The sequence below is a fragment of the Gymnoscopelus microlampas genome, assembly GCF_963454915.1.
Source record: "Gymnoscopelus microlampas genome assembly, chromosome: 14".
Taxonomy (NCBI): Eukaryota; Metazoa; Chordata; class Actinopteri; order Myctophiformes; family Myctophidae; genus Gymnoscopelus; species Gymnoscopelus microlampas.
In genome coordinates this window covers 40,445,905-40,467,706 of record NC_139951.1, presented here as the reverse complement: position 1 = coordinate 40,467,706, position 21,802 = coordinate 40,445,905, and the positions used below count along the sequence as shown (strand labels likewise).

Sequence of the window (21,802 nt, the reverse complement as noted above, 5' to 3'; positions counted from 1 at the left end):
CTCTGTACATGGTGTGCTCTTTTTTCCCTCTTGTAGATCTGATTTTTTTGGTCGAATGTTCACCCCGGAAGAGGGAGGCTATAGGCTTCAAGTGGTTAAGGCTGTCACAGTAATCAGTCACTGATAATGACCCCCCCCCCCCCCCCCCCCCCACGAGTCTTTTACCTTGAAGAGACAGAACCGTCTGGGGCTGAAGCTGTCTTTGCCCTTGCGCTCTTCCAGAGACAGATACTCCACCAGCTGGTCCACGAACTCGGCATCGGTGAAATATTCAAAGACGATCTTCTCACCCTGCACGTGTGGACACCCGCACGTACACACACACACACACACACGTACACACACACACACACACACACACACACACACACACACACACACACACACACACACACACACACACACACACACACACACACACACACACACACACACACATACACACACACACACACACATAGAATTTTGATAATGAAAACAAAGTACTGGGGTGAGTGTCTGTTTTTCTTTGTGTGACTGTGTGTATGTGTGTATGTTTGCGTGCATGTGCATGTGCATGTGCATGTGCATGTGCATGTGCATGTACGTGTGCGTATGCACCTCATTCATCTCCTCATTTGGCCAGCTCTCCGTCGGCTCCTCTGAAGTTGCATAGATCATCAATTCTCTGTACAGGAGGAGAGGGAGACAATGGCAGGATCTGCTGTGATGGCTGCTATGATTTATAGATATCAACACAAAGCAATGTGGATGGATGGATACTGTCTCCACACAAGCACCCAGAATAAATGAATGATTAAAAAGTCAGTTAGTCAGCAGGCCGCCCGCGCGTCACGACAGGCAGTCAGTCAGTCAGCCCAACCATCCGTGCAGCAGATATTTTACTTAGGCCAAGCCTGTTAAGTCAGCCGCTCGGCCTTAACCCTTAAAGACCGGGAACGCATCGAGTGTCATTTTTAGATTTCTTTGGCTATTCGAAAATAGCAGACATACAAGCTCATAGCGCGGCAACTTGTAGATCTGCTATTTTTGCAAAATCGTGACTTTTTTTTTCTTTCAATATATATTTTTAAAGCGAACATTTATAACTCAAATCTTTACTTCTGGGGGTCCCTCGAACAAAATATTTTGATATGCGGGGGGGGGGGGGGGGGGGGGGGTCCACGGCCAAATACATATCATTTTGGGGGTTCTTGACATGAAAAAGTTTGAGAACCACTGATATTATAGCAACATAAGTTTTTTCAAACAAACTGTTAGGATTTAAAAGACATTCATAGAATCCCCAGAAGCAAAGATTTGAGTTAAATCTTTGCTTAAAAAAAATATATATATATATATTCAAAGATTTGCGAAAAATGTCATGATTTAAAAAAAATAGCAGATCTACAAGCTCATAGCGCGGCACTCGGTGCCGCGCTATGAGCTTGTAGATCTGCTATTTTTGAATAGCCTAAAGGTCTTAATGGGTTAAAGTCTGGGCCGGTCAGCGGCTTGTCAGTCACTCCACGCCTCGAACGTTGAAGCCACTGAGCTGTATCTGGTCAGTCAGTCAGTCAGTCAGTCATCAGTCGATGGATGCTAACTAGGCAGTAAGTCACTACGTTGGCCATGCGGCGATCTGGATACATCCTGTCAGTCAATGCACCGGGTCAACCGTGAACTGATCTAGATTCATCTGAGCCGTCACTCAATCAGTCACTCACTCACTCACTCGCTCAGTCAGCAGTGGTGGAAGAAGTACTCACATTTTTTACTTAAAGGTAGGGTAAGTGATTTGCTTTGGTGAAAATAAGTGTTAAATAGCTCTTTATTCTGATAGTACTCATTGCTATAGAGTGTTTGTTCAGTATTAGGAGTCTCCTTGTCTCTCCACCTCTTTATAAAACACAAAATACATTTTCGTTTCAGTTTCAGTTTCATTTCCAATTTTATCCAATCAGGATAGAGAACTCAATCAGGATACAGATTAAACAAGTGAAATTGGAAGTGATGACACTAAGAAATGAGCAGACAAAATTTGGAACTGGAACACTATACAAATTAAGCTTAAAAATTGTTACTTTCTCCTGATTGGCTGAGATTTTGACACCTACCGGAAAATGTGTTTTCTATTTATTAAAGAGCTGGAGAGACAGGGAGACTCCTGTTACTGAAAAAAACACTCTATAGCAATGATTACTGTCAGAATATAGTATTTTAACCTTTTAACAAAATACTTTTTGTTTTAACCAAAAAATATCACTTACCCTACCTTTAACCCATTAACAAGACCTGAAGCCGATTCTACAAAATGTCATCTAAATCCTAACAGTATTCTGAAAAAAAAACGTATGTTTCTATATCAGCGGTTCTCAAACTTTTTCATGTCAAGGACCCCCAAAATTATGTGTATTTGGCCGCCGACCCACATCTCAAAATATTTAGTTCCAGGGACCCCCAGAAGTAAAGATTCGAGTTAAAAATGTTAGCTTTAAATCAATATATATTCAAAGATTTGCACACATTTTCACGATTTTTCAAAAATAGCAGAACTACAAGCTCGTAGCGCGGCACTCAGTGCCGCGCTACGAGCTTGTAGATCTGCTATTTTTGAATAGCCAAAGTGTAAAATAATGCTTTTTAGCTCAAATCAAAAAGTGACACAGGTGCGTTCCAGGTCTTAATGGGTTAAGTAGTGGGTTAAGTAGTAGCAATACCACAACATGAAAATACTCTGTTACAAGTGAAAGGCCTGTGTTCAAAATGTTACTTGAGTAAAAGAACAAAAGTAGTGGCATCAAAACACACTTAAAGTACCAAAAATCAAAGTACTAAAGCGTTTGAAAATAGCAGATCTACAAGCTTTTTTACTTGTAACGGGAGTGTTTTTCGACATTGCAGTATTTATACTTTTACATTTGAATACTTTTTACACCACTGCAAAAAAAAGTGACCCATGCAGTGTGCCGTTATAAGCATTATTACCTGGGCCACGTGTAATACCCCCAGTGGGTCTTCTCTATGAAGCACTGGGACACCCACTGCTCCTGGGTCAGAGGCAGATTACTGCTGTCGTACTGCAGCCAGCGATTAGCAGCACGATCCCCCACACACAAACCCTCTGGTTCCTCCGTACCACCTACACACACACACACACACGCGCACGCACGCACGCACGCACGCACGCACGCACGCACGCACGCACGCACGCACGCACGCACGCACGCACACACACACACACACACACACACACACACACACACACACACACACACACACACACACACACACACACACACACACACACACACACACACACACACACACACACACACAGAGAGGCAGTGTTAATTTCGTTGACTAAAACGAAAAATGGCCGTCGACAAGCTTTTTTCAGTGACGAAAACTTACAAAAAACGACATAAAAACTAAGTTATGTGATGACTAAAACTAAGACTGAATATATTGACAATTTGTCAACAAATAAAAACTAGACTAAAATGTTAGAGAGGGACTAGTGAAGAAGAGATCCAGTAGAACTAAGACAAGTCATTTTATGTTTGGTTGCACTCGGGCGTTGCGCTCTGAAAATAGTAGATCTACAAGCTCACAACGCGTCACGTTGCGAGACTTGCGATGCGTTGTGAGCTTGTAGATCGGCTATTTTCAGCATACAATCTTAAGATATTTAGTCGACTAAAACTAGACTAAAAGTAAAACATTTCAGATGACTAAAATATGACTAAAATTAAACAGAATTGTATTCAAAAGACTATGACTAAAACGAAATCAAAATTTGCTGTCAAAATCACTGCACAGAGGTTTGTATTAATACACTGTATACTTGTGAGGATATTGACATATTAAGACAGTGATTTTATGAATGCCATTTCTTGCCATTTATAACCATTATGCCTAAAGCCAAAAAATTCATTCATTTATGTCCACATAAAGGAGAATACATACAGGAACACAAATATTAAAGGTGTAGTAAGGTTACATTCACAAAATCATGGCATAAGTCTTCATGATGCAATAAGCATGTCACTCAGTACTCTATGGGTATAAGTAACAGCGTCTCCGCCATAAGTGGGGGCTCCCAATTATAGCAGAGACAGCGCAATACTTTGCCAGCCTTTTTGCCTCCTTTTTGGGGCATCCCAAGTTGTTGAAACCCTCTAACAACCAGTCTGTGGGTATGTCCTATAGGCTGCCAAACATAAAAACAAGTCTGCACCTACAGTATAACATAGCCCTGAGATGGTATCTAGGAGTGGTTGGTATTTAATGACCTTGGTCATAAAGGCTTCCTCTAGGCTAAGGTCAAAGGTGCAGGCTATCTCTAATACAGACGCTTCCCTGGACTCTTCATCAACCACAGCAACATCTGGTGTATTAGCTGTCAAAGATGTAATGATGTCGCACGCACACACACACACACACACTCACACACTCACACACACTCACACACACACACACACACACACACACACACACACACACACACACACACACACACACACACACACACACACACACACACACACACACACACACACACACACACACACACACACACACAAAACCAGTAAACGCAAACGGATGCAGTCACATTACTTGACTTATTACAGTAGTTTTTCATTTCTGTGCATGTGCATGTGCATGTGCATGTGCATGTGCATGTGCATGTGCATGTGCATGTGCATGTGCATGTGCATGTGCATGTGCATGTGCATGTGCATGTGTTCAGTATTGGTGGTCTTCCACTTGGTGGGAAGTTGCCCCCCAATGCCATGCAATTCTTTTTTCTTTAAACGGAAAGACAATTTTAATTTAAGGCAATATTCATTTTAATGGAAAGACAATGAAAATTTATTATCTGGCCTCTTATTGCTCCCCCAAAGGGAAATTACAATACAATTAGTTCATATATCATGATATAAGCACCCAAACAGGAGCTCCTTTTCGCCTTGGACTGATACCGGTAATTGGAGTAAGGGGCGAGAGTGGGACCTTGTTAGCCTACGGCTATAACACTTTTACAGTAAAACGCAGTAAGTGTGTGCGGCGAGCATAAGTGACCGTTTATTGCACGTTTGCTTGTAAACCTACTGATGTCCGAAGGCTTCATGCACACTTTCTTCCTGGGTCTCTTCAGCTGTTTCAAGATGCCGGCCACCGCAGAGATCGCCACCTACAGGAGAGAACAGGGGATGGATGTCAGCGTGGCACAATGCAGACCAGCGGTTCTCAACCTTTTCAGGCCGCGACCGCCCAAAATAATCATATATTTGAACTGGGGACCCCCCCCCGGGACCCCCCCGCCCTGACAAGCACTTGGGGTTGTAGGAGTTGAGGCATTACATTTAGTTCGGTTCCACTGATAAATATTGTGAAAATAGCCGATCTACAAGCTCACAAGGTAGATCAGCTATTTTAAAAATGTTGGCCTCTTTCTTATATTAAGAAATATTATTTTGTTTTTTTTAGGTATTAAAAAGGTCTTAAAAGTCCTTAAATTGTCACTTCACTGTCATCTGGGGACCCCACCAAATCATGTGGGTCCCAAAACTCACAGGTTAAGAACCACTGATGAGGTTGATTCCATTCTCTTTTTCTTTCCTCAAGGTGCCTCTGCACTGGGAGTGACACGTACTGTACATGTAGGTCAGTGGGACCCCCCCCAAATTGATATTTGGGCATGGACCCCCATCGAAAAGATTATGTTCCAGGGACCCCCATAAGAGCAGATGTTATTAGTTTTGATAGAATTTTTCAAAACAATTCATTTTCTTAAAAAAAAAATGTTTCGAAAATAGTATGAAATATGGTTAAAGTGGTTCAACTGTTCCTCGTTTTGCCCGTTGACGCCCTGGAACCCCATCAAGGACCCCCTCTGGGGATCCCTGGGCCCCACTTTGAGAACACACTGCTGTACCGTAGGTAACACATGCTCTTTTCAGAACAGTAAATGACTGCTTTGCTAGCATCAATTGACATCATCATGTCACAACAAAATGACATAGAGAAAAAAAAACAATTTGGCTTTGCATAGTGATCTCTCCCTTGGGGTCTTGCATAACGTTGCATAACTGCATAATGTGCTCACTGTTATGAGAGCTCCCATGGATCGTGATTGCAGACCCCCGGCTGCGACTCGAGGGTCTCCATGCAATACAACCGTGGATATGCCGTGGCTATAATAGCTGCTATTATTGTTTTTGTTGTCATTGTTACTGTTATTATTATTATTATTGTTATCATCGTCATCTTTGTGTTTCTCTTCCTCTCTCTGGATCCCCCCTCCCTCCCTTTAACCCCGACACGATCAAGGCAGATGGCCCTGATTGATTCTGTACGAGGTCGCTTTGCCTTCCTGTGATTGCATTTTATAGACTTGTATTATATTTCTTTGCATTTTACATCTTTTGCATCTTTGTAACTTTGTCTTTGTAACATTATTATTATTATTGCTACTCAGTGGTGGAAAATAACTAAGTACATTTACTCAAGTACTGTCCTTGAGTACAATTTTTAGGTACCTTTATTTAAAGGTTTTGATACTTATAATATCTCTACTCCACAACATCTCAGAGGCAAATATTGTACTTTTGTACTCCACTACAATTATTTTACAGCTTCAGTTACTAGTTACTTTGCATATTGTGTTTATTATTACAAAACATACATTCACAATACTACGATACTATACTTAGAATACAGGACTTTATACTTGTAACAGGGTATTTTTATATTGTGGTATCGCTAGTTTTACTTAAGTATAAAGTCGGAGTACTTCTTCCACTCACTACCATTACTGAACACTGCGTCTAAACAGACAGACAGACAGACGGACAGACAGACAGACAGACAGACAGACAGACAGACAGACAGACAGACAGACAGACAGACAGACAGACAGACAGACAGACAGACAGTAGTTGTTACAGACCTTGCGTAAGCTGATGGAGTCGTGTATGAGGCCCTGTGTGAAGTAGAGGACAGCGTCCGGAGGCAGCGGGTGGTCGTCTCTCAGCTGGAGGGACAGCAGATCTGCAGCCATGTGCTCAAACTTCCACGGCCTGCAGCACAAACACACAGCACACAGCACACGCACACACGCACACACACGCACACACGCGCACACACACGCACACACGCACACCATTTAACTCATTTGTATACTCTCTGAGATACAAATGCATAAATGAACAGGGTTTTACTGTGTACCATGTGTACACTGTCTACATGATCAAATAAAACCCTCCACCTACTCGTCCTTGCATAAGTTATGCACACAGATGTTAATTTGTTCGAAATTTCAAACGTACAGTAAATAATTACAAATTACTCCTCTGGTACTCGTAAATTACAAATACTTTTTTTTATTTGGGTAATAAATGCACACATTCACGTTAAGATGTAAACTTACAGATCACTGTCTTCAAGGCAATCCAAAAGGTCATTGACCAGCTTCTCGTATTTCCTAAAAAAGAACAACATTACAGCTTTAGATTAAGAGTTTTACTAAAGCCCTGAAAAAGAAACCGCCGGTGGTACTACATGAAACCAGCTAAATGGTCAGAAATCCGGCCGGAGTGGGACTAAGAAAGCAGTCCCACGCACAGCTCTAGTTAATACTGCTATATCAAGTCTTATCTTCATCATTTTATATTCTCTACTATTACCACTAATACTAATGCTACCACCACCACTACCTCTAATTATCATTACTTCTATTACTGCCGATAAATAGTATAGGATTGTAAGTGGCTACCTGGCAGCAACGAGGTTCCTTATTCGCTGACGCTGAATGCTCTCTTTCATCTCCTCTACGGTGGGCGGCTCCAGACAGGGGGCTGGGTTTAGAGACGCTGCCATTTCATTGGCTGTCTGGGCGCAGCTCTCAGACACCTGCGTTCAAACACAAAAAAACTACTGAGGAGGGAGACCACTGTACAATGCAAAATAATAGTTTTAATGCCTTCAAACAGCTATTGTTTAGGCAAACAAACATATACAACTGTCTTAAAATCGTACAGACTACTCTGCAACGTGTACAAGAGCTTTCCCTCAGGCAGCAATGGTACGCGTGCGTGACACTCACAGTTAGGTAGATGGCGATGGTGTCGTGCTGGCGGTGGATCTTGTCTACGATTTCATCGAGCAGCCGACCAATGGAGGGCTTCTCCAGGGTCATGGAGGGCGACAGGCCGCAGCGCACCAGCGCGGGCCACACCTCACCAACACAGTCCCAGTCCCTCGTACTGGCCAGACACACCCCGCCGTACACACCCAGCAGGCAATACAGAGCACCCTGAAGGAGAGAGAGAGAGAGAGAGAGGGAGAGAGAGAGACACAGAGAGACACAGAGAGACACAGAGAGACACAGAGAGAGAGAGAGAGAGAGAGAGAGAGAGAGAGAGAGAGAGAGAGAGAGAGAGAGAGAGAGAGAGAGAGAGACAGAGAGAGAGAGACAGACAGACGCAGAGAGACAATCCTTTAAGGGATAGTTCACCCCCAAAATAACTTTCTTTCTATCGATATCACCCCATATATATATGATATATGACCGGCAGCTGCTCCGGTCGGAGATACAAAGAGTCTCCTTTGAGTCTAGCATCTTTTCGCCGAGACATTAGCATCTTTCCGCCGGCCACCAAATTATTGGCTTAGGAATGCAACAAAACCAAAATGAATTCAAGGCTTCAGTGAGGGGTGAGTAATATAAGTCATTTTTTTGGTGAACTATCCCTACCCATTTTGAGTGGGAACCCCTATTTGTAACTATACCTTTCAGGACGGGAACCCCTTTCGGGGTTGTTGTTGCTATGTACAGTATATAGCAACATACATTTCTTGTAATTTTTGAATAAATATTTGAAGTTTTTCAGAAAACTTAGGTTAGGATTTAGAAGCCGTTTTTAGAATCGGCCACAGGTCTAAATGGGTTAAGTTAAAGATACCTGAACTTGTGAAACTCTAATGCCAGATTAGTAAATAAAGTCATCAATAAATCAATCAATCAATCAATCAATACATTTCTACTTGGTTGCGAGGCATGTTGTGCACTGAAAATAGATCGTCCAGCTCACAACGTGTCACGCTGAGATGCATGGTAAGTAATCTTGTAATGTAGATCTTTTACATGCACATACATGCTGGCGTTGCATGTGTGTGTGTGTGTGTGTGTGTGTGTGTGTGTGTGTGTGTGTGTGTGTGTGTGTGTGTGCAGTACCTTGAACTGCTGCTGGGTTCCAGTGGTGTGTTCCGGGGAGACCAGCTGGAGCACCCTGGGGGTCAGGTCTCTGTAGGAGAAGCTGTATATGCCCAGCGCTGTCATCAGCTCAGCCTGAGCCCTGCCGCGCACCTACAGACAGACATCTCTTTATTGTCACATATCACCTAGACTGAGAGAACGACAGGAATCCATGGTCTCGAAGGGCGGATCCAAACCCAGGCGCCTGGAGCAAGGCGCGTCCTCCGATTGCTTCACCAATCTATGTCCCCGCCTCCCCTCCCCCAAACTTTTTCATGTCAAGGACCCCCAAAATATTTGTCCGCAGACCCCCATCTCAAATATTTTGTTCCAGGGACTCCCCAGAAGCAAAGATTTTAGTTGCAAATGTTCGATTAAAAAAAAATATATATAAATATATTCGAAGGTTTGCAGAAATTTTCACGATTTTTCAAAAATAGCAGATCTACAAGCTCATATGAGCTTGCATATCTGCTATTTTTGAATAGCCAAAGTATAAAAGGTAACACATTTTTGCTGGGGACCCCCTGGAACCCTCCCAAGGACCCCTGGGGGTCCCCGAACCCCACTTTGGGAACCAATGACCTAGACAGCATCACAGTCATCTCTTTATTGTCACATATCACAGGCTTACAGGTGTAAAACAGTGTGGGGGAAATTCTTTTATGTGCAACAAAGCTCCATCGTGTTCTTTGTTGTTTCAAGAAAGAGAAAGAAAAAAGAAGAGAGTGGTGGGGGGGGGGGGGGGGGGGGGCAAAGGGGGAAAATAAAGAATAAAAAACAACGGTATCTACATATCTACACATGGCATATCCATCCGTACAGTATGTACAACATGAGGTTTAGACATGTGCATTAGCATAGCAGCTGGTACTGTTTATGATATAGACGTGTGTGTGCGTGTGCGTGTGCGTGTGCGTGTGCGTACCTCACTGTAGGTGCTGGTAGACAGCAGTAGTAGATCACAGAGCAGATCCTGATGGACCACCTTATATTCACTGCCTTCAACCACCAGCTTCCTCATCTAATGAAAAACATCATCATCATCATCATCATCATCATCATCAACACCACCAACATAACATCAGAAACAACATGTGCATCAAAAAAGCACATGTACCCTTTTTTTCCCCCCTTCGTACCGGACTACCTGTCCACCCACGCTCCCTTTCTACATGGCTCTGCCACTGAAACACATTATGGGTACCCGGAGTCCCTCAGGGCTCAATACTATTGTCTTTTCTGTTTTCTGTTATTGTGGGGAAAGCTTTCGATGTAAATTTAAAAAAATCCAAAATAGGGCTCCAGGTTGAAGGCATAGGCCGTAAAAAAATATGGACATCATCACGCCATTGGTTTCTACAGACCGTAAATGAACCTATTTTGCAGCGATTTCAAATCCGACATCTTTTCAATATATATATATATATATATCCGGTCCGAAATGCAAACGGAAATTAATGCTATTGGCTGAAAGCGCAGCGAGGGCGGGTCTTCACTCAGTAGAACCAGTAGAAACCCTAGAAACATACCCTACTTTATCATTAATTTAAAAATAAATGGGACCATAATTTACCAAAACGCATATCATGGTGATTGAAAGAAGACTTTAAACTAGCGACTGGAAGCATATAGTATTCATGACAATGTTTATTAAGGTAATAAAATCAAGTGTAACGTTCGACCAAAAACCCATCCGCTTGAATAGAGCCCAATTGCTTCTGCAACCAGCAGGGGTGAAACAGCGAGACTACAGGCCATTCATATGAACCGTGACTCTTCCTATATAGCCTCAATTTACAAGCCAGATGCTAGCCCCTTGGTTGAAGGTAGTTAAAAAACATAGAGCCTCCCTGCACTGGCCACTGGTTCATGGGGTGAGGCTGGACTTCACCTCATCGGTCCTCGGATAGGCTTTGATCACAGAGGCCATTACCACCCTGTCTGACCTCATCTGTAGGGCCAACATTACCAGCCTGTCTACCGCAGCTGTATGTCCATTGCGCTTCACTTCTCCCTCTCAGTTCTGGAGCTAACATTAGTGCTGCGTATAGCGGTACCAACCTCATGCTGCAGCAACACCCTGTCGATGAGCAGCGCTCGAATGTGACGTTTGTTCCCATGAAGCTGCAAAAAGAGGGGAATTCATATTAATACAATTAATATATTAATATTAATTAATGAATCATTAATCTATGCATTTGTAACTGTGTGATGTGTACAAATGTATTTGGCTACATTTTGTACACTCTCAGAGTTAAACCTGCAATCTGGTAATTGGAGGTGGTCTCGCTATTTTACTTGCGAGTCGCGACCCATAGAAATGGGCCCGGCGACGACACTGACTGTTGTGACTCACCCGGTTCTCCATGGACTTCTTGACAAGCGTGAAGCTCTTCCACCGATTGTCAAACTCCTTTCTGTGAGTGCCTCGGAAAAACATGAGGTCACTGATGACCTGTGAGTGGACAGCCAGACAGACAGACAGACAGACATATATTTTAAGTAAAATATATATGTTTTATTTACATTTTTCATTGTGAAAATTGCTACTCTACAAGCTTGTGACGTGTTATGAAGTATAGGGCTTACTGTAAGTGATGAACAGATGTGAAAGAGTTACATAAAGGCTTTCAAATCATGAAATGATGGTGATTATATAACGCGTGTCCCCCCCCCCCCATTTCCATATACTGTATATATTTGCAAAGGAAATGGGAAACATGCATAGTATGGGTGGTGGGGATGTCAAATCGACACGTTGTATGTGAGTGAGTCACAGTATTTTACAGTATATTATGTTATCCATTTCGCCAGTAGAGCGCAATCATTCTAGCACTACTTAGAAAGCAATTTTCCATGAATACCAAGTGCCTGGCGCTTTTCCTGTACATTCTGTTTTGACAACAGCTTGAATTGCATGCTATACAGTACAGTGCAGCTCAGGGGTCCAACACACTGCTTTCTAATGATGAGGAATATAGATCAGTGGTTCTCAACCTGTGGGTCCGGGGCCCCACTGGGGGGCCGTGAGGATACTTCAAGTGGTCCCCCAAAAACGTATTGGCAAAAACACTAAGATTGTAATGATAATATTACATCAATATAAAAAAATGTTTTCTTTTAAAACCTTGAAAAAAATAGTTTTCATTGTGAAACATGCTCTGAAAATGCACGCGGCCCACCCACCTGACCGCTTAACTCGACAGCCTATCGGAACACTGTCGAGATGTTCAAGTGGGCCCTGATCCAGAAAAGCTTGAGAACCACTGATGGACTAGATGACTCTCTGCCCAAACTGGGCAAGACCTATAGCCGGTTGAGTGTCTAAACCGAAGTACCGGAATTTGCCGGAAGTACAGCCCAAGGAAATGACGTTGACGTTGCAATCTGCTTACATTCTCTGTGAGTGAATGAAACGGGTGTTGTGATTGGTCAAAAAAGATAGTTTCTGGGGGAAACACGTACGACGGAAGTCCCGCACCTATAGACACTCTCTGCTTTAGGTCGTGACCAGGCTGTTCTCTTCACAGATGAGTAAGGCTGGGAACGAGGCTAGTCTCTAGCCTGGCTCTTTGGGAGGGCCAGAGTTTTGTCGTTGACAATAATAAGCTAAAGCTTGTTCCTCCACTTGGCAGGAATACCAAGTGAGAGCAACAATACACGCTTGTCTCTAGGGGAAAATAAAAGCATTAAATACATTGCTGGGTCTTGTTGTTAGCTTGCTAAAAAGGGCAAGTGCAGAGCGAACAGGGTCTGACTGACAAGTCAAAATCATGTCTGTGTGGCTGACCTCACAATACAACTGGGCTTAGTAGAACACCTTGGTAGTAGCATCCTCTGCCCCCCCCCCCAATCCCTCCTTTCTCTGTAAATATACCTTTTGCTGCTACTGGAGCTTTTAACGATTATGTATTATATTGTATTGTACTGTATGAATTGCATGTCTTGTACTGATGAATTGAGTACAATAGACCACAATGGAAACAAGTCCCCTGAGGCTTTTTGTGTTATCCTTTTAGCAACTTTTTGACTGTACTACAATTACTGTTAACAGACGTGTTAGTTAATCAATCAATCAATCAATCAATCAATCAATCAATCAATCAATCAATCAATCAATCAATCAATCAATGCAAGCAATCAAAAAGCCATTCTGGACGAAAGTCAAACCAAAGAGGGAGAGAGAGAAAGGGATTAAAAGAGGATGTAGCAAGCTTCTTTTCAATCTCTCTCTCAGGAAATTGCAGTTACCTTTTGCAGGTGGATTTAGTCTAAAATTGCTCAGTGTGCCAGACACAATGAATCACAAATATTGATTGTGGGGGACTGAACGAAATTGGAACGGTGGACTGTACCCGTTCCCCCGTGGCTTCATTCTGGTGACCCCTGGTAGATGACTGACTCTAGCGTTACGTGGTTATTTGATGGTGGTTGGAAGTTAAAGTGTTTTAATCTAATCAGCGCTGTTGCAGGGAGCAGAGTGTGTAATTTCTTATTGACGAACGTTTGGGAAATGATCAATGAGGAGCAAGAGAAAAAGAATAAACAAGGAAACAAGACCAGGCGAGCCTATGGTTTCAAACAGGGTGGATGCATCTGGCCCACAGGAAACTTTCTGTTAAACCAATTAAAACAAATAATAACACGTAATTATTCATCCATTTTGTGCTTTATTTAAAATTGACTGCCAATGACGTAGTATTACGTCATCGGGGGTTTTTAGTGACTACGCTAGAGGGCGCTCTTCGTCAACCTATGAATGATGCCTTGACTTCGAGAGAAGGATCCACCCGGAAATGATTCAACTGCCGATAACTATCGCGGTTACAATGTTTATTTTCCGGGGGAAAGAAGAGAGACTCGTCTTTCCACCGAGACATTTGATCCAACATCCGTGGATCGTCAAAATAAGGTAAAACTGACCTCCATTATACAATATGAAAGTTAAATATCTTTTTTAAATGTAAAAATATAAATGTGGAGAATTAATTTGGCCTACTGGCAGCGTTCACTAGAGACTTGATGCTGATTGGTCCATCAGCTTGCTAGATGATCTCTGGACACTGGTGTGTGTGTGTGTGTGTGTGTGTGTGTGTGTGTGTGTGTGTGTGTGTGTGTGTGTGTGTGTGTGTGTGTGTGTGTGTGTGTGTGTGTGTGTGTGGGTGTGTGTGTGTGTGTGTGTGTGTGTGTGTGTGTGTGTGTGTGTGCATGTATGTGTGTGCATGTGTATATCTGGATGTATGTACTGTACAAGCTATTGACAAGTGGTTGGCCTAACGAAAAAGAAGAACACAGACCTTTATGATGACAAACAGTGACTTGGTGTCATCCTCTGAGTGGTCCAGAATGTGATCTGATTGTCAAAGAAGCACAACACCGTAGTGTTTATATACAGTATGCATATAAACATGAGTCTGTCGCACTACAAAGGCACTACACACACACACACACACACACACACACACACACACACACACACACAGAGAGAGAGAGAGAGAGAGAGAGAGAGCTGTGAGGGAGCGTCAGAAGTGTGAAGGTTTGGACAGACTCATATAACAGTGTTTATGTATATCGTCGCTATGGGATGGAAACCTTGTATGTCCAAAACCTTAATACTTGTCATTGGTTATATATTTATAAAACCAACACAAAACACATGCATTGACTGTCAATGGCGTGTTTTGACGTATGTCAATCCAGCGGCCACACCGCCAATGGCCTTTTTTAACGCATGTTCTTGGCTAACCTATGAGTCACCATTTGACTCCCAGTGAAGCAGTGAAGCAGTGAAGCAGTGAAGCAGGAAATCACGCGATCGCACAAAAAAAACAGCCACGATCACTCCCATGTAAATGGATTTCCTTTTTCTCTGCTTCCTTGTTTTCTTCTGCATTTTTGGTGAGAACAGGCTATATTCAACTGCCAATAACTAGACAACGGAGGGTCGCAATGATTTCTTTTTCGCTGGAACCTGCAGACACACCTCCGTGTTTTCCAACGCTCGGGGGCATCGTACTGAATCTAAATGTGAAGGAAGAAAGGTGAGGAAAAACGATGAAATCGCTGGCAGGGGCTGATTTATTTATTTATTTATTTCCGGCAGTCAATGCGTTAATGACTTTCACAAAAAATAAAATCCGGAAATAACAAAAATCTGGCTGATCTACAAGCTCACAGCGTGTCGCGGTGTGATCGGTATCGCTATGTTTGCACGACATTGACATACAACAAAGTAAAGCATTAATGTACCAAACAAAATAAAAACGCACACAAAGTTTAAATATGGAGATATGTGGCGGAGCGTCAGGGGAGGCGGGGCTACAGGGGCCCGGGGCCGTCACATGATCACACAGACCTTTTATTTTGTTAGGACTATAGGGCGCACTTTGCTACGTCATCATCATCAATCATTTGTCAACAGTGTGTGAATGCAGGTTCCGCTGCACGGTGCATTGGCAACGATGTAGCAGAATCATGAACGGAATAGTGGCTAGAAAAAATACAGCTAACACACTTGAAGACAAAGAAGAAAAAATGGACCTGGCACTCCATATTTTATATATTCGCCCTCATCCAAAATGGTGCATTTATATAAATGGTAAATGGTGCATTTATATAGAACCTTTATCCAAGGCGCTTTACAATAATTGCATTGCAATAAGTGCATTCATTCACCCATTCACACACCGATGGCAGAGGAAACCATGCAAGGCTTCGGGGCGGCCATAGCTGAGTGGTTAGTGAACCCGCCCAGGGAGCCAGAGGCCCTGGTTGCCGCAGGTTCGATTCCCGGCCAGGACAGCATGTGTCGATGAAATGAAATTCGTCCCTGAGCAAGACTCTTAACCCCTAATTGCTCACAGGTTCTCATTGGAAACAAGACCGCAAGGACTTTCATGAACGACCTGTTAAAAGGAATTATCCTTAGGCATCAACCTGCTCATCGGGAGCAATAGGCACAGCAGCCATATTGGGTATGAATTGGGCCTCTAATTACTTCCTTCACGGGTGTTACCAATGATACTAATTAAGGCTATGTTCCATTTAGTGTGGCATAGTGGTTGTCTTATTTTCAAGGACCCCCATAACTCTGAGAGTCTACAAATGGAACCAAATGGACCCTCAGAGTTACACACCCACCATAAGGGGCCATTTGGGCACCAAAATGGAGTGTTTCTAGTGAGCCAACATGCACGATATCAGCACCCTGACCAGAATGGAACAGAGCCTTCATTAGTATCATTGGTAACACCTGTGAAGGAAGTAAGAAGAGGCCCAAATTCTTTCCAATATGGCTGCTGTGCATATAGCCTATTAGGGGTTCAGTGTCTTGCTCAAGGACACTTCGACACTAACTCAGGGGGAGCCTGGGATCGAAATTGGGAACCTTCCGGTTCCCAGATGAGCCTGACGTTACTGCAATTAATCCACACTACCAATATTACCTTACCTTCATCTGGGTCAGGAACGGCATTGGCTCAGGGGTAGAGTGGCCGGTAGAGCGGCCGGACGGCAACCGCAAGGCTCCCAGTTCGATCCCGGGCTCCCCCGGAGTTAGTGTCGAAGTGTCCTTGAGCGAGACACTGAACCTCTAATTGCTCCCGATGCGCAGGCTGGTGCCTTGCATGGTTTCCTCCGCCATCGGTGTGAATGTGTGTGTGAATGGGTGAATGTATTGCAAAATCTATGTAAAGCGCTTTGGATAAAAGCGCTAAATAAATGCACCATTTACCATGTTATTCATTTTATTGTACTTTTACTGTCACTGTTTGCAATAATGTTATGTTAGTAAATTGAAGTTCAATATAGCCGCCTAGCCTACTTATATGAATGTACTTGTTCTTGAACTTGTGGGCTGCCGTGCCAATTCTTCTAAACATTTACAGTTACTGCACATTAGGTTCGGGGAGGGGGGGGGGGGGGGGGGCGTTCTGCCTCCCGGCCCGTCTCCATCAGTGTTCCGCCACTGATGGAGATACAAGGTTTCTGCCCGACTTTAACAGTATACAGTATGAATATAAACATGAGTGTTTCTGCACTACAGTGGGACTCCACACAGACACACACACACACACACACACACACACACACACACACACACACACACACACACACACACACAGAGCTGAGAGGAGCGGTGTCAGATGTGTGAGGCGCAGTGTCAGAAGTGTGATGGTTGGGACAGACTCACGTAGCAGCAGTCTCATGGTTTGGCAGATGGATGCTCTGTAGTTCTCCCTGGAATCATCTGGAGGGGAGGAGACACACACACACAAACATACGTGCACACACACACACGCACGCACGCACGCACACGCACACACACACACACACACACACACACACACACACACACACACACACACACACACACACACACACACACACACACACACACACACACACACACACACACGATGGAGACAGAATGCATGATGAGTGTGTGTGTGTGTGCGTTTGTTTGTGTGTGGGTGCATCTCTGCACGCATATGTTTGTGTGTACGTGCATACGTGTACATGAGGGATTTGTGTGTGCGTGCGTGCGTGCATGCGTTTGTTTGTTTGTGTGTGGGTGCATCTCTGCATGCATATGTTTGTGTGTAGGTGCATACGTGTACATGAGGGATTGTGTGTGTGTGTGTGTGTGTGTGTGTGTGTGTGTGTGTGTGTGTGTGTGTGTGTGTGTGTGTGTGTGTGAGTGTGTGTGTGTGCTTGCATGTGTGTATTTACCGTAGTCAATGCCGATATAGAGGTTCATCTCTCCCAGGTTCACCATGGTTGGAACCCTGAAACAAACAAAGAATGTGAGAAGACCGCATACAAATACTCTGCATTTCTGAACGTGTGTGTGTGTGTGTGTGTGTGTGTGTGTGTGTGTGTGTGTGTGTGTGTGTGTGTGTGTGTGTGTGTGTGTGTGTGTGTGTGTGTGTGTGTGTGTGTGTGTGTGTATGTGACTCACAGGTCAGGTACGTGTGGTCCATTTAAAGGGGGCAGCATGCTCCCGGCTCCCAGAAGGCAGTGCTGCACTATGGCTAGACTCTGCAAGAGCTCCTCCCTGTGGACCCAGTCATATATCACAGTCAATTCACACGCCATTGTTTCTGTGTGTGCGTGTGTGTGTGCGTGTGTGTGCGTGTGTGTGCGTGTGTGTGTGTGTGTGTGTGTGTGTGTGTGTGTGTGTTGATGAATGAACATGGTTTGGTTATAATAACATCTTGGACAGTACCAGATTGCAAGGGTCAAAAAAAGTATGAACCACTTATGAACACTAGCATCCCTATTCTGCGGGGGGAAATTCGCCAAAAGTAGCCAACCTACAAGCTCACTGTGAGCTTGTAGGTCGGCTATTTTTGGCAAAACATATTTGGTATAGGCCTAGGCTACAATGTAGCCTGACGGCGTGTCGTGGGTTCGAGTCCCGATCCCAACGGCCTTTGCTGCGTGTCACTCCCCATCTCTCTTTCACCATTTCCTGTCAGCCTACTGTCCTATCCATAATAAAGGCATAAAAAGCCCCCCCAACAAAAACAAAAAAAACTCAAGTATATATAGGGTTTAAGTGGTTAATGAATTTACATGGTTCGGTTATAATAACATCTTGGACACTCAATCAGATTGCAAATGTCCGTCACAAGAAAGAAAAAACAAAAACAACATCAGTTGACCTGCTCATTGGCTGTTCTCCGGATACGTGGTCTTTGATTCGCTGGAGTTCGGGTCGCAGGAGGCGGTCCAGCAGCTGAAAAACAAAGTCCTCTTCTTCCCGACTGGGAACGTGCCAACACACCCCCAACGCCTGCACGTCCCCCGCCTTGCCCCAGTCCTGGACACACACACACACACACACACACACACACACACACACACACACAATCAGATTAGAATCACAATTTACAATTTAGGCATTTAGCAGACGCTCTTAATCCAGAGCGGTTTACAGTAAGCAAGGTAAACACAAGGTAATACATCAAATGCATACAAATTGTCACGTCCTGGGTCTGTCCCCAGCCCCTCCCCTCTCCTCTATGTACTCTTGATTGCCTAGAGTGGACTCACTATCACTATTTAATACTGCCTGTGACTGCTAGCTGTGCTGGTTCATTACGTATTGTCATGTTGTTTGTTTCTTCCGGTTTTCAGTGTGTGTAGAGATGTTTTGTACGTTTACTGTGTGTGCTTGTGTTAACTGTTGTTTTCGTTTAAGTAAAGTCGTCGTTAATTGTCAACCTTGGTCTCCTGAGTATACTTTGAGACACAAATAGTAATCTATTTGCACATCCCCCGCCTTGCCCCAGTCCTGGACACACACACAGAATCATATTAGAATCAACTTTCACGTCTGCAATGGACGTGAAAGGTACCAAGCCTCAATATCGTTAGCCTCATAGCATAATTGCCTAAGTCATGCAATATTTTTAAGGTTTTCAGAAAAGAAGAAATGAAAAATCACTGCCTAGGTCGAGAAAAAAAAAACATAATTCAACTTAAAATTACTTCAGGCGGAAAGTGATTTTGGAATGTACAAGGATTCTAATAGGCTGAGGACATAGGCAATAGGCCTGTCAAAAAAAATCAATTCATGAATAAATCGCGATTCTTAATGCCACGATTTTAAAAATCGATTCAAAATATTAAAATCGATTTAAAAAAAAATATATATATATTTTTTTTTTATTTTTTTTATAAGTTAGTACCTTTTTCACTGGCACTTTGTCTGAAATCAATGTCAGAAAGACTGCCTGACATGATCTGGCTGCATTGAAGTATATGATTCAACTTTTCATGGTTTATATTATATTAAAATGTTCTAGTATAATTAAAGCAAAGTGATTTGGGGTAGAAAATCGCAATAAATCGCAGAATCGAATATCAATTAATCGCAGAATCGCAATTTTAATCGAATCGGCACCCTAGAAAATCGCAATAAATCGCAGAATCGAATCGAACATCAATTAATCGCAGAATCGCAATTTTAATCGAATCGGCACCCTAGGAATCGATTTTGAATCGAATCGTGAGGTAAGTGAATCGTGACACCCCTAATAGGCAATAAGGCACAATAGTACAGGCAGAAATGTCAGTTTGACCAAAAAAGTACTTAGGCAATTATGCTATGAGGCTAACGACATAGTTGTGAGTGTGGATATGGAGGAACAGAGAGAGAGAGAGATAGAGGAAATTCAACTAGACAACTGATGTTGAGAACCAGTGGACATAAAATATTAAATTATCATATCTTATCATGCAGATGGGTCAGTGTGTGCATGGATTCAAGCAAATATATATCACGACTGAAGAAAGTTTGTTGGGCCAAGTCCTATTATGAAACAGTGTGAAAGGAGCCACCCACACAAGCACTGTTTCCTAAACAATTAACACAATATGTAGAATTATGAATTATTTAGTCATATTTGTTTTGTAATATTGTTCCTGCTGTTCTACATACTGCCAACCAGGTGAAGAAATCAGAGCCTTTAACCTTTGCTTTTATGAAATATCCGAGACCATTAGGATTTTATGAAAAATGCCTCTAAACATATTGCTAGTTTGACAACTTCAAACGCTTGAATCTATATAAAAATAATGAAAAATAGCCTATACTATAGAAAGGCTGTTCACTGCACAACATGCTTCCATAGAAGACACGCTGGCTTCAATAGAATCCAAAATGACTGAAATCAGTTGACTGAGAACGACTGAGAGACTTTAATCCATGTGTGTGTGTGTCATGTCTGACGCTGGCGGTCTCTCCTACCCGTATGGGGAGGTCGGTGTGGAAGCCTCCCGGCGTGCTGCGGTAGTCGGTGGGGTAGATGAGGGACAGCGAGCGCAGCGCGTGCTCCAGCAGGCTGCACGCCAGCGTGTACGCCCGCTTGCAGCGCAGGCGCACGCACGCGCACAGCACGCGCTCCAGGTCCCCCCGGTACCTCTGCAGCTGTTCCCCGTCCACGCGGATCACCTTTAAATAACACACGCCGCACGCACGCACGCACATGCACACACACGCACACACGAATATGCACACACACACACACACACACACACACACACGAACACAAACACATTAAAGACACGTATACACAGTTCATTTGACTGCTGTCTTAAAACGTAATGGAACATCTGGCGTGTCTACAAAAACAAACAAACAAACGCACACGCACACACACACACACACACACACACACACACACACACACACACACTCTGTCCCCAGGGGGTGAGCTAGCTGCCTCAGAGACAGACAGCGTCATGGTTGTGTAGTGTTTGATTGCCGGAATGCGAAGGTGTTTGTGTGTGTGTGTGTGTGTGTGTGTGTGTGTGTGTGTGTGTGTGTGTGTGTGTGTGTGTGTGTGTGTGTGTGTGTGTGTGTGTGTGTGTGTGTGTGTGTGTGTGTGTGTGTGATGATGCAATTTGATAGCTTCTCATCTCACCTCCGAAAGCAGCTGGAGATTCCACAATAACTCCTTATCCAGCTCCTCCTCGCTCACAAGCTCTTCATCTAACACACGTGCACGCACACACACACGCACACACACATACGCAAATGCACACACACGC

General features: G+C 43.5%; 1 protein-coding gene across 1 annotated transcript in view; it reads right to left on the bottom strand.

Moving 5' to 3' along the window:
* LOC311060215 (proteasome activator complex subunit 4B-like) overlaps nt 1–21,802 on the bottom strand; it is a gene marked incomplete at its 5' end in the record, with an annotated part of 80,993 nt that overhangs the window by 22,689 nt on the left and 36,502 nt on the right. The window contains 19 exons of the mRNA XM_084078348.1: nt 166–291; nt 601–667; nt 2,968–3,121; nt 5,095–5,176; nt 6,935–7,064; nt 7,415–7,468; nt 7,760–7,896; nt 8,090–8,299; nt 9,221–9,352; nt 10,170–10,265; nt 11,306–11,368; nt 11,601–11,699; nt 14,542–14,597; nt 17,436–17,492; nt 17,975–18,030; nt 18,204–18,299; nt 18,910–19,067; nt 21,000–21,203; nt 21,676–21,743. Coding sequence (XP_083934474.1) covers nt 166–291; nt 601–667; nt 2,968–3,121; nt 5,095–5,176; nt 6,935–7,064; nt 7,415–7,468; nt 7,760–7,896; nt 8,090–8,299; nt 9,221–9,352; nt 10,170–10,265; nt 11,306–11,368; nt 11,601–11,699; nt 14,542–14,597; nt 17,436–17,492; nt 17,975–18,030; nt 18,204–18,299; nt 18,910–19,067; nt 21,000–21,203; nt 21,676–21,743 — 2,045 coding nt within the window. The remainder of the gene's footprint in view (nt 1–165; nt 292–600; nt 668–2,967; nt 3,122–5,094; nt 5,177–6,934; nt 7,065–7,414; nt 7,469–7,759; nt 7,897–8,089; nt 8,300–9,220; nt 9,353–10,169; nt 10,266–11,305; nt 11,369–11,600; nt 11,700–14,541; nt 14,598–17,435; nt 17,493–17,974; nt 18,031–18,203; nt 18,300–18,909; nt 19,068–20,999; nt 21,204–21,675; nt 21,744–21,802) is intronic.